At 39.8% G+C, this 15,572-nt stretch overlaps 2 protein-coding genes across 11 annotated transcripts in view; one reads left to right on the forward strand and one right to left on the reverse strand.

The window, feature by feature from the left end:
• Nucleotides 1–3,965, forward strand: part of LOC131425354 (sodium-independent sulfate anion transporter-like) — a 62,078-nt gene extending 58,113 nt beyond the window's left edge. For all 5 annotated transcript variants that reach the window (XM_058587179.1, XM_058587181.1, XM_058587180.1 and 2 more), the window contains 3 exons: nt 1,545–1,780; nt 1,847–2,627; nt 2,690–3,965. In XM_058587179.1, the coding sequence (XP_058443162.1) occupies nt 1,545–1,780; nt 1,847–2,627; nt 2,690–3,483 (1,811 nt within the window). In that variant the 3' untranslated portion in view covers nt 3,484–3,965. The remainder of the gene's footprint in view (nt 1–1,544; nt 1,781–1,846; nt 2,628–2,689) is intronic.
• A 6,359-nt stretch (nt 3,966–10,324) lies between these two features.
• LOC131425356 (phosphoribosyl pyrophosphate synthase-associated protein 2) lies at nt 10,325–15,249 on the reverse strand. 6 transcript variants are annotated; one of them, XM_058587185.1, is made up of 8 exons: nt 15,108–15,221; nt 14,756–14,897; nt 14,378–14,497; nt 13,699–13,818; nt 13,345–13,633; nt 13,002–13,277; nt 11,155–11,301; nt 10,325–10,863 (listed from the first exon to the last, which is right to left on the reverse strand). In XM_058587185.1, exons 2-8 carry the CDS (start codon nt 14,773–14,775, stop codon nt 10,705–10,707), a joined length of 1,131 nt encoding a protein of 376 aa, XP_058443168.1. In that variant the 5' UTR covers nt 14,776–14,897; nt 15,108–15,221; the 3' UTR covers nt 10,325–10,704. The 6 variants fall into 6 exon arrangements, with proteins under 6 accessions (XP_058443168.1, XP_058443171.1, XP_058443172.1 ...); XM_058587188.1 differs by lacking the exon at nt 14,756–14,897 and having other exon boundaries at nt 15,106–15,249; XM_058587189.1 differs by lacking the exons at nt 14,756–14,897; nt 15,108–15,221 and adding an exon at nt 14,966–15,082.
• Nucleotides 15,250–15,572: the final 323 nt, after the last annotated feature.

Genomic DNA, 15,572 nt, shown 5'->3' on the forward strand with positions numbered 1-15,572 from the left:
TGCGTGCATAATTCATACAATTGATATTCGGAAGTGTTAAGGAACATGTCAGTTGTTTTCGTATTCACGACATCCAGTTATGTCTCTGACATTACCCACCCGCCTTTTTTTTTATTCATCAATATAATCACCTTTTAGGGTGATACAATGGTTCCAACGTTTTTCCAATTTTTCAATACCATGTTTATAAAAAATTTATCTTTCGCTTCATAATAAGCTTCAGTTTCAGCGATGACCTCCTCATTTGAGCCAAATCTTTTTCCCTGGAGCATTTTTTTAAGATCAGCAAAGAGCCAGTAGTCACTGGGGGCTAAATCTGGCGAGTATGGGGGGTGGGGAAGCAGATCAAAGCCCAATTCGTTCAATTTCGCCATTGTTTTCATCGACTTGTGGCAGGGTGACTCGTTGCTGTTTTTGTTCCATCGAAAGCAATCGCGGCACTCACTTATAAAAAATCTTTTTCATGCTCAATTTTTCATGAAGGATAGTAAATACACTTCCATGTGATATCTGTGTCATCTCACGGAGCTTCACTTTATGATCTTTTATTATAATTGTTGTCACTTCACTCACATTTTCCGGTGTAACGGCTTCCACAGGTCTACCCGAGCGTTCCGCGTCATTTGTGTAGGTACGAACACGTTTAAACTCGGCGAACCACCGACAAATCGTTGCTTTTGATGGACAAGAGTCCGGATAACATTTTTCAATCCATTGTTTCGCTTGCACGGTGTTTTTACCCATTAAAAAACAATGTTTTATTAAAACACGAAACTCGGTTTTTCCATTTTTTAAACAAACTACAAAACGACTTTACTCCAACATCGATAACTCAGCTGTTTCTGGTCAGATCGACTTAAAATTTTGACCCGTTTCAAGCAAAGGTTAGTACTCTAGAAAGACGTGGTTACTTGTTTACTACGAGCGCCATCTCTGCTTTAGTCTCGGGACTTATTGATCCATGTGTTATATGAAGTTGGATATGAAATCTGCTTCACAAGCTACTACGCTTTGTATTGATCTTGTATTTGCTAGGAACATCAATATAGAAAGCTGTAGATATATCTCATACTTTTCATATCATAGGCCTTTTTATGATTGACCAACCCAGCGAATTATTTTTTTCTTAATTGAAAAATTACAATCGGTTTTGAACGCTACACCTACGCCATAGAAGGAATCATTATTTTATTAGAAAGAACAATAACAATTACTTCGTAATATTTAATTCTGTGTCAGAATATTTGATGTAACTTATCCGTACCTTAGTGTAGGTGCATCGTTTCATATTCTAGTAGTGAAGAAGGGGAATGCTTGCACAATTCACACAATCGATCAACTAACTGATATTCGGAAGTGTGCCAATTTTATTCGTGTTCACGACATCCAGTTATGTCTCTGACATTACCTACCCGCCTTTTTTATGCATTGATTTAACAATTCAATCAATACCAAGCATTACTTTTTAGATTTTTGAAAAATTTGGAAAAATATCTTGTGTCATCTTGCAAAAAAAATAAATCCTAAAATTCATTTCGTTTCAGTATCTGACAAGAAGTCAACCGCAGACCAAATTCGAGAAATTGGTCCCTGGTTCAGAAGGAAATGCAAAAGTATATTCCGGAAAAAGATTCTCTACAAACGAGTTCCGGTCTTGAACTGGTTGCCCCAGTACAATGCAGACGACGCCGTTGGAGATCTTGTCGCCGGATTTACCGTTGGGCTAACGGTGATTCCTCAAGCTTTGGCTTATAGCAGTATTGCTGGACTACCGGCAGCAGTAAGTTTACCTGATACTTGTAAAATACTCAATCGAAACTAATCGTTTTTTTTTTGTGTTCAACAGTACGGTTTGTACGGTTCCTTCATCGGCTGTTTTGTGTACATCTTCCTCGGTTCGTGCAAAGATGTCCCGATGGGCCCAACCGCTATCGCCTCCCTACTAACCTTCCAAGTATGCGACGGTATTTGGGAACGAGCCGTTCTGCTCTGCTTCCTGACGGGTTTGATCGAACTACTTATGGGTCTTTTCGGTTTGGGATTTCTCATAGACTTCGTATCAGGACCGGTAAGCTCCGGATTCACATCCGCTGCTGCTTTAATTATTCTCAGTTCGCAAGTTAAAGATTTGCTCGGAATTTCTGCTAAAGGAAACACGTTTATACAACAATGGGAAGCCATTTTGAATGATATTCACAACACACGGCTCGGGGATGCCGTAATGGGATTCACATGCATTGTTATTCTGTTGCTGATGAGATTGTTGCCCAGGATTCGCTTGGGACCAAAGGAAGTAGAAGAACAGACACTACCTCAAAAGATAGTCAATAAAACACTCTGGCTAGTTGGAACCGCTCGGAATGCTATAATTGTCATCGTTTGCGGTTCTATCGGGTTTGCTCTGAACAACAGTGGAGGGGCACCTTTCAAGATGATAGGCGACGTGCCAAAAGGGTTGCCTACAGTTCAATTACCGCCTTTTTCAGTACCAGAGATCGTCGATGAGAAAGGAGAGGTTATTCAGGCATACGAAAGCTTCGGAGATATGTTGAGTAACCTTGGATCAATGTTGGTAGTCATCCCATTGATTGCACTGTTGGAGGATATTGCTATTTGCAAAGCGTTTGGTAAGATAGATTGCCGTTTTTTTTTTCTTCAAATAGTTCATAACAAATTTACGTCATTCTAGCTAATGGTAAATCGGTTGACGCCACTCAGGAACTGATAGCCATCGGCACTTCCAACGTTGCTAACTCATTCTTTCAAGCATATCCCGGAACTGGCGCATTATCTCGAGGTGCGGTAAACAACGCTAGTGGGGTACGAACTCCTTTCGGCGGCATCTACACGGGCGTTCTGGTGATTCTAGCGTTACTCTTTTTTACGCCATATTTCTTTTATATCCCGAAAGCAGCTCTGGCTGCCATCATCATTGCCGCCGTAATTTTCATGGTAGAAGTGCGCGTTGTCAAACCCATGTGGAGAAGCAAAAAAGCAGATTTGATTCCAGGAATTGCGGCGTTCATTGCCTGTTTAGCACTACCTCTCGAAATCGGTATTTTAGTTGGTATAGGGCTGAACGTTGTGTTCATTCTTTATCATGCCGCTCGTCCAAAGATCCACCTTGATCAAATGATTACACCTTGTGGAATCAAATACCTTATGTTGACACCGGATCGTAGTCTGATTTTTCCATCTTCTGATTTCGTGCGGAACTTAATCAATAAACATGGAATGAAAAATCAAACTCCGGTGGTGATCGACTGCACTCACATCTACGGTGCGGACTTTACCGCCGCTCAAGTCATCGATACGCTAATTAAAGACTTCAAGAGTCGAAATCAGATGTTACTCTTCCTCAATCTAAAACCATCCGTTTGTGGAGTGTTCGAAGGTGCTGATCTCGAGTACCGTGTCTTCTATGACATTGAGCAACTAGAGAAAGCTATCCAGGAGATTCGGCGAAAAAGCTTTCAAGCATAGAACTCTGCTACACTAGATATCAATTTAACGGTGACGAAAGACAAACTATCACGGCTAATAGTGCCGCTGGATATCAACTAACGTATACGATAGTCAGTAAGTGTGAACTATACGAGAAATACCTGCGAGAGATAACTTTCCACAATCTATAATAAATATAATTTAAACCAAATAGTTTAGATAGATAGTTTATGCGTTTAATGCTGAAATGAAGCTATCATCTTGCTGGTGATCCCTCTCGTTGCAAATCAATTGGGCTGGACCGAGTTGCGAGGGAGCCGACTGTTTGAAACTTGTTATTGTACCAGTCGGTCTCAATAACCGACCCGGCGTTATTTGCTATGGTATTACATAAAACCCACTTAAAAGACGATTTGCAAAATGTTTTGTTATATTCTGTATAAAATTTATGCACTAAGGTTCGTAAGTTAACCTAGTACGAAATAATATAGTTACTTTATTTTAAAGTTGATAAATCGAAAGCACCGTGTTTTTGCTAAATATCCGAAAGATGGAGCGTACCAATCGCGATTTTATTTAATGCTGATCACGTATCATAAAAAGGATTTCTAACGTCAAACTTTAAAAAAAATTGCAAAAGGTTTTCAAACTGTACTGCTAATCGATTGAAGATAATCTAAACTTAAAACATAACATCGATAAATAAAAGGTAATTGTAATCCGTAAGAATTTTCGGCATAGACCCGTAGTGCATCCACTGTAGGAGGTTTGAATAGGGAGAGTGGAAATACTGTTAACAATTAGTAAAAAAACGACGCACTCCTCTTTCTACATATTAGGATTATGTTCCATTATGACGACGTTATGGCGTCTGGAAGACATGATTACGATTAAACGAAATGTCTTGAGACCACCAGCTAATTTTCTATAGTACATACTGCGTCTGTTTGATCATGTTATACACAGATAAAAATATTTTGTGGATTTACATTTATTTTCCTGCACATATTTGGAGCAGACAATTGAATGGAAAGTTACATTACAAAACTAAGCGGTTTGTAAATATACAGTCTTGTTCAATGAAAAACTAAATGAATCGTAATGTAATTTTACATCAACCAAAGTTTTGAATCAGATTATCGTTTCAACTGATGTCTATTTCATAGTACTATCGGTTTACATGTCATGTAAGTTTCATCTTTTCTTTCTGTGTATAGATAATGCTCATATCCGTTCTGTACTTTACAGTATTGTACTGTACAGTATTGTACTGTATTTTTAACACAAATACTGTGTTCAGTTTTGCCTTTCTCTACCCGACTTTTGATCGGAGATCCTTTTTCAGTGATACTATTTAGAAATCTATTGGTATTTCGAATTAGTACTCTCATTAAAATCAAGTTCAAAGATTAAGTGGCTGTCACTTCCGGTTCCAGAGAAATAATGGTAATCTACAAAGCGCATTCTTTCTCTCCATTTAATTTTATCGAAGATTACGGAACCGATCATAACAGGCTTGGGCTCGTTTGAAAGATACTTTTGGGTTGTGAATCAAGTTCAAAGAACAATTGGCTGTCACTTCCGGTTCTAGAGATACAATCTGGTGTCGTAACCGACAAAACACATTTTATCTCTCCGCTCAATTTGATCGAGATGACTACACCGATTTCGCAAACTAATGTCGTTTTCGTTTTTAAATTGCACTACACTGGTGTAGCGAAAGCTGCAATGAAACCGTTCGTTTTTACCAATTGCACTACACCAGTGCTACACTTTTTCTGCACCGATACCACTGGTGTAGCACTCATTAAAAGATTGGTGTAGCTCTGTGTAATGGAATCGTTCATTGTAGTCAATGGTTACTGTTTATGTTTTCGTCATTTTTGTTCGTTTATTCATGCCTCAGTGTAGCACTGCACCGGCGTAGTGCAAATTAAAAACGAAAACGCCATAAGTTCGAAAATCAATGCAATATATGTGATATATATTACGGATACTTTTGGTTTCGAGAATGTTATCGAATATGCGACGTAAGCGCAGTAGCCTACTTTTGTGGACTAGCAAAATCAATCTGAATGAATTTGTGTCAAAAATTCCAAATTCGTGCCATATGTTTTCATGAGACTGTTTGAACGACAAGAGAAAGGCACTACCATACAACTAGGTGGATTAATAAAAGCTCAGAGAGAATTTTTTATTTATATCGATTATTTATACCCGGCTTTAACTTGTTTGCGGATCGTTCGCCGATTAGAAAGAAGATTTGCAATATGTAGCGAATATGAATAGGTACATGCAAGCAGCAAACGGCGAGTTGTTCATGACAACAGGTCAAATGGGAATGTCAAATAGATTTGTCTCTTTCTCTCCTTATCATGGTATTTTTTTCTCTTGTTCAGAATGCGTCATAATAATTTCGTTAACATTTGTTGATAATAAACAAAGCAAAATTTGTCTACCAAAATAAAGAACGATTTTATTCACCACTTTTGAACAAAATACGTATTGAAAAATGTGCTGTTTTTGCAAAGTCGAAAAACAATTACTTTTATTACCATTCTCAGTTCCATTTTCATAATCATTTCACCAAAGACATCATATTAACAAGATATCCAGCACATTTCCCGATCAAATCATTGGCAACATCCTCCTTTGCGAGCATGACGCCCTCAGGTAAGTCCGCATCGAATCTCGTACATAGAAGTCAAAGAAATGTCAAATTCGTGCGCGCCAAAATAGCGCAAATACAATTACCATGATATGTTGCATGTGATGCCGTGCGATGGCGTTGCTGAACTGAAGATTGATTTCGCTCCAAGCTGACATGGTCTGACTTCACTCACTTGATTTTACCACAGATAACAGATATACAGGCTCGAACAAAATTTTTAAAAATCCTGTGTAAATTTCAAATTTGCTATACGTTGAAAACACTACTGCCACCTACTCGACTATCCGTCGCGACCTTTCAAAACGTTCCACTACGTTCCGGAACGCTAACAAAATCCTCCTGCCTATTATATAAATATTCCAACTACAGCAATTTTAACACTTATCACACGATTTCCCTAAATATTAAAGTCAACTTTTTTCCATGCCGCATAAATCACACGAGAATTCGATCGGAATCAAACAAAAACAAACTTGTCATTTTAACCAACAGTAAAACAAAAATCTACCGTCAAGTGAATGTTGCTTACTTACCTAACAGCTATAGGCCTGGGGTGTCCTTTGCTGTATCAAGCATACGTCTCCACATAACTTGGTCCATGGCTGTTCGTCGCCAGCCACTCTGAGATCACCCTCCACTTGATCGATCCACCTTGCTCGCTGCGCTCCTCTTCTTGTTGTACCAGTCGGATTAGATTCAAGAACCATTTTCACTGGGCTGTCGTCCGACATCCTTATGACATGCCCAGCCCATCGTAGACGTCCGATTTTAGCTGTCCGTGCGATAGGTGGTTCTCCTAGCAGCTGTTGCAATTCGTGATTCATACGCCGTCTCCACGTTCCGTCTTCCATCTGCACTCCGCCATAGATGGTCCTCAGTACTTTTCTTTCGAAAACACTGAGGGCGCATTGGTCCTCTGCCAACATAGTCCAGGTCTCGTGGCCATAGAGAACAACCGGTCTAATTAGCGTTTTGTAGATGGTCAATTTCGTGCGGTGGCGTACTTTTCTCGATCGGAGAGTTATTCTGAGTCCAAAGGACGCACGATTCCCTGCCAAAACACGTCTATGAATTTCTTTGCTGGTGTCATTATCGGCGGTCACCAGTGAGCCCAAATACACGAACTCGTCAACCACCTCGATATCGTCACTGTCTATCAATATTCGTGGTGGGAGGCGTAGTGTTTCTTCTCTAGAGCCTCTTCCTCTCATGTATTTTGTTTTCGACGCATTTATGGCCAGTCCGATACGCCTGGCTTCAGCTTTCAGTCCGATGTAGGTTTCCGTCATCTTCTCAAGGTTACGTGTCACAATATCGTCAGCGAAGCCAAAAAGTTGTACGGACTTTCGGAAGATCGTGCCACTCGTGTCGATCCTCGCTCTTCGAATCACACCTTCCAGGGCAATATTGAACAAGATACAAGAAAGTCCATCACCTTGCAGTAGCCCTCTCCGAGATTCGAAGGGACTCGAGAGCGTCCCAGATACTCGGACGTAGCACATACTCTATCCATCGTTGCTTTGACCAATCGCGTCAGTTTATCCGGGAAACCGTATTCGTGCATGATCTGCTATAGCTGTTCTCGATCGATTGTGTCGTATGCCGCTTTGAAGTCAATGAATAGGTGATGCGTGGGTACGTTGTATTCACGACACTTCTGGAGTACTTGTCTTATCGCGAATATGTGATCCGTAGTGGCGCGGGCTCCAGTAAATCCCGCTTGGTACGGCCCTACGAATTCCTTAGCTATTGGTGATAGACGGCCAAGGATTTGGGAGAGTACCTTGTAGGCGGCGTTCAGCAATGTGATTCCGCGGTAATTGCAACAGTCTAGTTTATCGCCCTTTTTGTAGACCGAACATACCACTCCATCCATCCATTCCTGCGGTAGAATCTCCTCCTCCCAAATCCTACCATTCCTCGGGAGGCTGCAAAGTTTACGCATCATTGACCGTTATCGTTTGTTACCGCGTGCAGACTCTCCAGCCCGATCACGGGCCTGTACATTGCCTCCCGGCCTACCTGAGCATTCATGTCGCCGATGACGAGTTTTACATCCCGCCGTGAACAGCTGTCGTAGGTTCGTTCCAGCTGCGCGTAGAATGCTTCCTTCTCGTCATCGGATCTCGTCTCATGTGGGCAGTGCACGTTGATGATGCTGTAATTGAAGAAACGGCCCTCGATCTTCAATACGCACATTCTATCACTGATTGGCTGCCACCCAATCACGCGATGGCGCATCTTGCCCGACACTACGAATCCCGTTCCTAGAACGTTGGTTGTGCCACAGCTCTGGTAGAAGGTAGCCGCTCGATGCCCACTTTTCCACACCTTCTGTCCCGCCCAACAAAGTTCCTGCAGTGCTACGACATCGAAGCCGCGGATTTGAAGCTCATCATGCAGCATTCGGTCGTATCCTGGGAAGCCAAGCGATTTGCAGTTCCGTGTGCCAAGCTTCCAATCGTAGTCCTTTGTTCGTTGCGTAAGTCTTTGCCGATTATTCCGAGTCGTATTTCCTTCTTGGTCGTTCGTAACACATGTTTTCCGGGCGGCTTGTTAGGCCTGCACCAACCTCCTGTCTCGCCGGAGGGCCATCGTGTCAGCACTGTTTAGAGTCCCACACTAACACAAGGACGGTAATCAGCCGCTCCTAACATGGAGAACAGACGCTGTTTCGAGCCGCCCCAACATGGAAAACAGACGCTCGGGTAGGCTCGCTCTCTGTAAAGAGAAGGTAAGCCCTCCCTTCCCTGTCAGCATACGACCAAGGTCCCACCGGGGTTGGTTACCCGATCTTTCCTATAGTTGCTCGTACCCCAGCCGGCACCGCGAGGAGGTAGGGATAGGAGTTACTTGACAAGAGGCTAAGAACCACATTGGGGCCTGAATTGCGCATTGTCCAGTCGTTTACCAACCAGTGAATGTTGCACCAGCACCCAAATAGTGGTGGCACCACGTGTCTATCGTGGTGACATCTGCAAGTTTTCGCCATGCAGATTGAGCAAATTCTACACACAGTTCATATGTGAGCCTGCATATCTGTTTCCTGTAATTTTACAGGGTGTACGTTATTTGGCCGAATTTTATTTGGCATAAATTTGACTGGCATAACTTTTGATTGGCATAAATTTGTTTGGCATAATGTCTTTTGACATAAAATAAAAAGACATACTGTTTCATTTGGCATAACTGTTGTTTGGCACAATTTTCGTCTGGCATAATTTCAATTGTGCATATTTTCTTTAGATATTCTATTAATTCTGGGAGTATTTCCGATTAGTACTCGATCCTTACTCTCGATTTTAAAGTGAATATCTTTGTTATGTGTTTATCAATGTGGCGCAGCCACATAAACGAAGCCAAGGAGGCTTGGTGGCACTCAGCCACCGAGGCGACGCCGGCTGAGTCGGCCGCCGACCCGCCGTCGGAAGCGGCGGCCCCCGCACACAAATCTGTAATCCACTCGTTTGCCCGGTCTATTCAAAGCTAGGAGCTATCCCTTGGCCTCGCATTAAAAAACCGCAATGTATTTTCTAGTTTTAAACCACAACGAGGGCAAGGCAACCTCGGCGGCTCCAAGCCCCGAGGTAACGCAGTCCGAGTCGTCCAAACACTAATCGGAAAACCTATAATCCAAGTGTTTCAGGCCGTTATGTATTTCAACCTTTTAAATCACTTCCAGAATAAAACGAATCAAAAGAAAATATGCACAATTGAAATTATGTCAAATGAAAATTATGCCAAACAACAATTATGCCAAATGAAACAGCATATATTTTTTATTTTATGCCAAACGACAGTATGCCAAATAGATTTATGCCAAACAAAAGTTATGCCAAACAAATTTATGCCAAACAAAGTTATGCCAAACAAAATTCGGCCAAATAACGTACACCCAATTTTACATAATACCAGTATCAGGTACATTGAAATAATCACTGTAGTGAAAAAATCATTTAACCAACAAAATTTTTGTTCATAATAACAAGCTCATCTAAGTAATCATTTTTTTCTCTGAAACGACTTTCGTGTTAAAGACCTACATTTGCATCATTCGATTTTCACCGTGAAGTGACATCACAATCACAACCACTTCACTTGGTTTTCACCGTGTAGTAATATTGGTAACAAAGGACAAAAACTCGGCATAGATAAAAAGATTAACGTAAAATCGGACTTAATAGGAATATAAAGAAAAATCTTTGATACTTCATTTATTTTGTTCATGCTAAAAGATATCATTCATAAAAGCTTTATGTATGTATAAAATATAAATTGTAGTTGTTTTTTTTTTCGTTACACTACTCAACTATCTGATTTTCACTGTGTGAGATACTATACTTTTGTTTCATTTCCCCTTCATTGACTGCAAAATTTATTTTCCTTTGATGTAAATTCAAGCATTACAAAATTTACCTTACGTGAATACTAGGTACATTTACAATACGTAAACCATTTCGACATTCAAGTTTATCGATTAAAATTGTTTCGCCTTCAAAAGTGATATAATTTGAATTGAATATTTCATCTGAAATTCTGTTCTATTTGTTCCCATCACAAGTGTCGCCAAGCTCTTAGAGTTCACCAATCTAATCTTCAAGCGTAACATTCTTGAAAAGATAGGACATGGATTCCTTATTATGTATGCGACGGATCGCTTCCGATAGAAGGACACTGATATCGACGGTTTTAATTTTATGGCATTGCATTTTTTGTATTTCATGAGGAACAGTATTGGTTACGACAACCTGGAGGAAAATAAAAACAGACATGTTGATATTCGCCCAGCCTATAGTAAACCAAAAACAATGAGGTATAAACAGGTGGTGCTAACTTGTTTTGGTTACTAAAACTTTGTTAATAACTCGGTATGACATACATGCAGAATAAACATTATTCGATTAAACTAATTCGAACGATGTGACGAAAGCAAGCACGAGGTTTTGGTTATGTTTGGATTCCTAAAGCAAAGTTCATTTCACTAACACAGAAGTGTCAGGATTGCACCACCTGTTTCTAACTCATCGAACAAGAAATACCTCATCAATCGGTGAATCTTCAATCAACCTAGGAGCATCCTGGCTAAGTAGACCGTGAGTCGCCATGACGTAGATCTTGTATGCACCTCTCTCCTTCAATACTTCGGCAGCCGCCACGAATGACTGGACATCATCGATGAGATCATCCTGAAACATGTGAAGAGATCGGATAAAAATGCGTCATAATCGCTTTCGGTATGTCATCCGTTCGCACTATCATCTTGTTTCATTCCAAAATTATTGAACTGATGAATTTTTACCTTTTTTCGGGAAAAATTCCTGTTCAGAAACAGTTAATTGATGTCAACCTAGTCTAGGGGCTGTCCATAAAAGACGTCACGCTTTTTTTGACGATTTTTGACTCCCCATCCCCCCTTTGTCACAAATTGTCACAGAAGCAAAGACACCCCACCCCCCCCCCCCTATGTCACATGTCACGAATTCAAAATAAATAAAATTCATCTCAATACATTCTCAATATGTATGACAAACCATACAAATGTGAGGGAAAAATCGATTTATTACATGCTGTCGTTAGATTAAAAAATATCCCTAAAACTACAAAATCACCGGAATTATTTTATTAATATCGATTATATAAATTAACAAAAGTGTTTGGTTGGAATTGATGAAACATTTAAATCATCTTTTTTTATTCCTCCTAGGGGTACACAGATGTATTATTGTTTTAGATAAAGAATAATTTTTCCTTACTGTAGCGTACAGAGCTGAGAAAATAAAGACCAAAACCTTATCAAAACGAGATCACTGCCGGAGAATCTTTTCATTATCAGTTGATCAGTGAAATTTAAATCACATCGATCAATATCGGTACTGATCTTCCGTCACACAATGGGTATTGATTTTGAGCTAAAATGATTCTTGATTTATGTAAGTTCAATCATTGGATGAATCGATAAGCTTTGATGTTGGTGGAGGAAAATCACATATGATCAAGATAAGACATGACATGATCTACGTCTGAAATCGTTGATCTCCCGCCCTTTTTCAAATAGAGTACAATTGAATAAACTGCATCAGAATCAGATAAGAGAAATTCTTATGATATACTATTATCAATGCTAGAAAAACAAATTATTGAAAAAATTGTCAGTGCATATCTTAAGTTAAACCGTTTGAAGGCATCTTTTTCTTTTTTACTCATATTAGGCAAAATTTATTAATTTCGCTAATTTACTCGCTCCTCCGTGCACTTTTGCTGATCACAACAGAAATGATTTCCTGCATCATTCATTTCCGAATTTACAAGAAGAAGCTTTTACATCAACAAATACACGTTTTCCTACAGAACGTAAACGTTTATTGTGGAGATTTTTTCAGGAAATAGGACAAAGCAGTAATATAATTAGGTATTTCAAAAATGCACTCATTGAAAATGTTGGACGTCACATTCCAAAAAACCTCCCCCCTCCCCCCTGTCACAAAAGGTCACGTTTTATGAAACACCCCCCTCCCCCTTGCGGCGTGACGTCTTTTATGGACAGCCCCCTAGCTATAAACTGCTTTAATGCGTGGAACGAAGAAGGAAACAACGGCTTCGATTAAGCGAGCACTGTACTCGGTCGGCTAGATATTAGTTTAATCTAACGTATTTCATACCGACATTCTACGAAACCTTTGAACACTTTATGATGTAAACTCACTATTTTCTTCTCTATTTCAATGGGTAAAACTTTATCGTAAACATCTCTTGTTGTACTAAGGAACTTATCTAGAGCTTTAGAAATTTTCGCAGAAAAACTTACATTTGTATATTTGAACGATGATGAAATGTGTTTTAGCAGTAATCTTCAAAAATTTCTCAACCCCTTAAAGTCGATACTCACCACCATAATCGCGATTCGTCCACCCACATCACCAACCACGTTTATTGGTGGCTTCTCTTTGGCCGGGTGAACAGGTACACCACCGGAAACGTCCATGGTTCGGGATTTAGGCAACGTGGGTGGCGAATTTCGACCATCCACTTCGTCGGTTTCGGATTCCTTCTGCTCACCGTGGATTACGGCTATTCCCAGCCGCAAACGTTCGGCGTACGATGTAGCTTTTTTGGCCGAACCAGGGTTGCGGGCTACAATAACCGAATTGCGATAGTCAGGAATCTGAAATGATATAAATTGAAAACCGAACTACACATAGAGCCCATGATATATTGCTCTATTAACTTACGCTTTCTTGAATATACTGCAGCAAGAACGGAGATGCTCTTAAGTTGTCCACTGGACAATCAAAGAATCCCTGAATTTCCTTCTGATGTAAATCCATCGTGATGATGTGAGTTAATCCAGAGGTACACATCATCCTAGCCAACAGTTTGGAAACAATGCAGCCTCTTTTGCGCATTTTGCACTGTTTAGAATAGGGAAGATATGGGATAACTCCGACGATTGATTTCGCCGATGAAGTCTTGCATGCGTACGCCATTATCAAGAGCTCCATTATGTTGTTGTTTACGTCCCTAGAGAAACAATGATGAATTATATTTGTACAATTCAAGCTACTAACGGGATCCGAAAACCTTACTTGGTTCCTGTTTGAATAATGTAAATATCCTTGCCTCGTACTGAGTCACCTATCTCAACCATTGTTTCGCGATTTGTCTTATGGTACACTGAACAGCCACCGTTCTTTACACCCAGGCGACTAAAAAGAAAATTATCAAATCATTTGGACAGCCGTATTTCCTCTAAGAAGTAGTTTGATAGATAAACATATAGAAACTATTAACAGTGCTTTAATCTAGACCACAGAAATGACTAAAAATTTACAGCTATTAATGGCACTTTCTATAGTCGTCAGCTGACGAAATTCAAAAGTTTGATGCTATTTAATGCTATTTTAATCAAGATTTATCCCAACCGCATCGAATGAATTTAAAAACGTGATCAAACATCAACCAGTCTATTTGAAGATTTAACAAGACATGAGACAGCACAAAAGCACTACCAATGAAGCTCATATAAAAATTTGTCGTAAACGTGAACACCTTATACATACGTAGTTCGATAAAATGATGAGTAATAATCAAATTTAAAAGAAAATAATTATCGATAAACAATTTTTGGATATTATTTAAAACTATACAGAAAATTGTATTCTATATTTTTCCCCGAAAACCATCGTCATTTGGTCCAGCCTAACATAACACCGATTTGATTGGTTGTTAGATCGATAAACCTGTACCTTGAAATATGTTCATTACCTGGCAATCTGGTTCGCTAAATCTGGATGAGAATTGCCGCTAATGATAACGACATCCGAGGTGGCCGGTGCATCCATCTTGTCCAACTTTGAAATTTTAGCCGGTCGGAATCCTCCAACCCTGCAAAAGAGGAACGTTTTAGTTTTGCCGACTGGTTGAAAGTCAAATCAAGTCAATTTTTGACATTAGCAACATTCGGCATTCAAGAAGCTATAGGATGAAGGAAGATTAGGTCTAGTTCGGTTTAAGAGCAAACAAATCGTTTAAAAAAGCGAGGTTAAATTGCATAGCTCCTTCACGGCTAGTAGCGCATCAAACAAACACTGAACGAAGGTTTAAGAAATTCGGAGAAAAATAATAATATGAATGAAGAATTACTTATTGCGGTTCAGAAGCATCGTACTTTTAATCTTCACTGCTTCGGATAGAATACTTTGGACATCTACCAAGTCTCTAGTACTTATATAATTCGATTTAGATCAAGTTTGGCACCAGAATTAACACATTCAACGGCTACCTACTGTTGATAATAGATATCCGGAGCAATTTACGATCAAAGTAAGAGATGAATGTTGATTAGAAACCTGCCTAATATAACATGGGATTTGGAAGAATGCGAAGGATGAAAGTTGTGACAGAAACACGTTGATGCGTTCACCACTAGAGGGACGCACTATGTGTTGTTTTGTTGTGCAGAGGAAAGTATAATAAACAATTAGCAAACACACACGATTTTTATAATCGATGAGCGAAGACAATCCTTCAGACTTTTGCTAAACCGTTTGATTAGTAGCACTGATTTTAGAATTGAACGGAAGATAAATGAACAACGTCCGGTCGACCGCGGATGAGAACACAGAATGGAGGAGAATGTCGAATGATGAAAAATAAAACATAAATAGAAGCACTACATACTAGTGTGAATCAACCCACTCAAATTTGTATCCATTTGCGGCTCGTAGCGCCACTGGTAGCTAATAGCACAACTAGAGTTTCAATGCACAGATAACAGATCTCGGCTGATTTTTCAAATGGCTTTATGAGCAAGTGACAGTGACTTTGATTTCTTTCTCTTTCGATTATTGTAACGTGATCATAAAGGTTTTCTTGTATTTTAAAATTCCGCTTGAAAGTCGTCGGTTTCAGGTATAATTTTATACAAAATGTTGAGTGATAAACGTGGACACCGCTTGGT

The sequence above is a fragment of the Malaya genurostris genome, chromosome 1 (genome assembly GCF_030247185.1).
Source record: "Malaya genurostris strain Urasoe2022 chromosome 1, Malgen_1.1, whole genome shotgun sequence".
Lineage (NCBI taxonomy): Eukaryota > Metazoa > Arthropoda > Insecta > Diptera > Culicidae > Malaya > Malaya genurostris.

Coding starts and splice junctions, on each gene's coding strand:
- LOC131425356 (XM_058587185.1), bottom strand. CDS start 14,775: ATGCTTCTGAACCGCAATAA. Junction 13,819..14,377: donor TTAGCGAACCAGATTGCCAG/GTAATGAACATA, acceptor TTTTCTTTTTAG/TCGCCTGGGTGTAAAGAACG. Junction 11,302..13,001: donor GACGAATCGCGATTATGGTG/GTGAGTATCGAC, acceptor CACATGTTTCAG/GATGATCTCATCGATGATGT.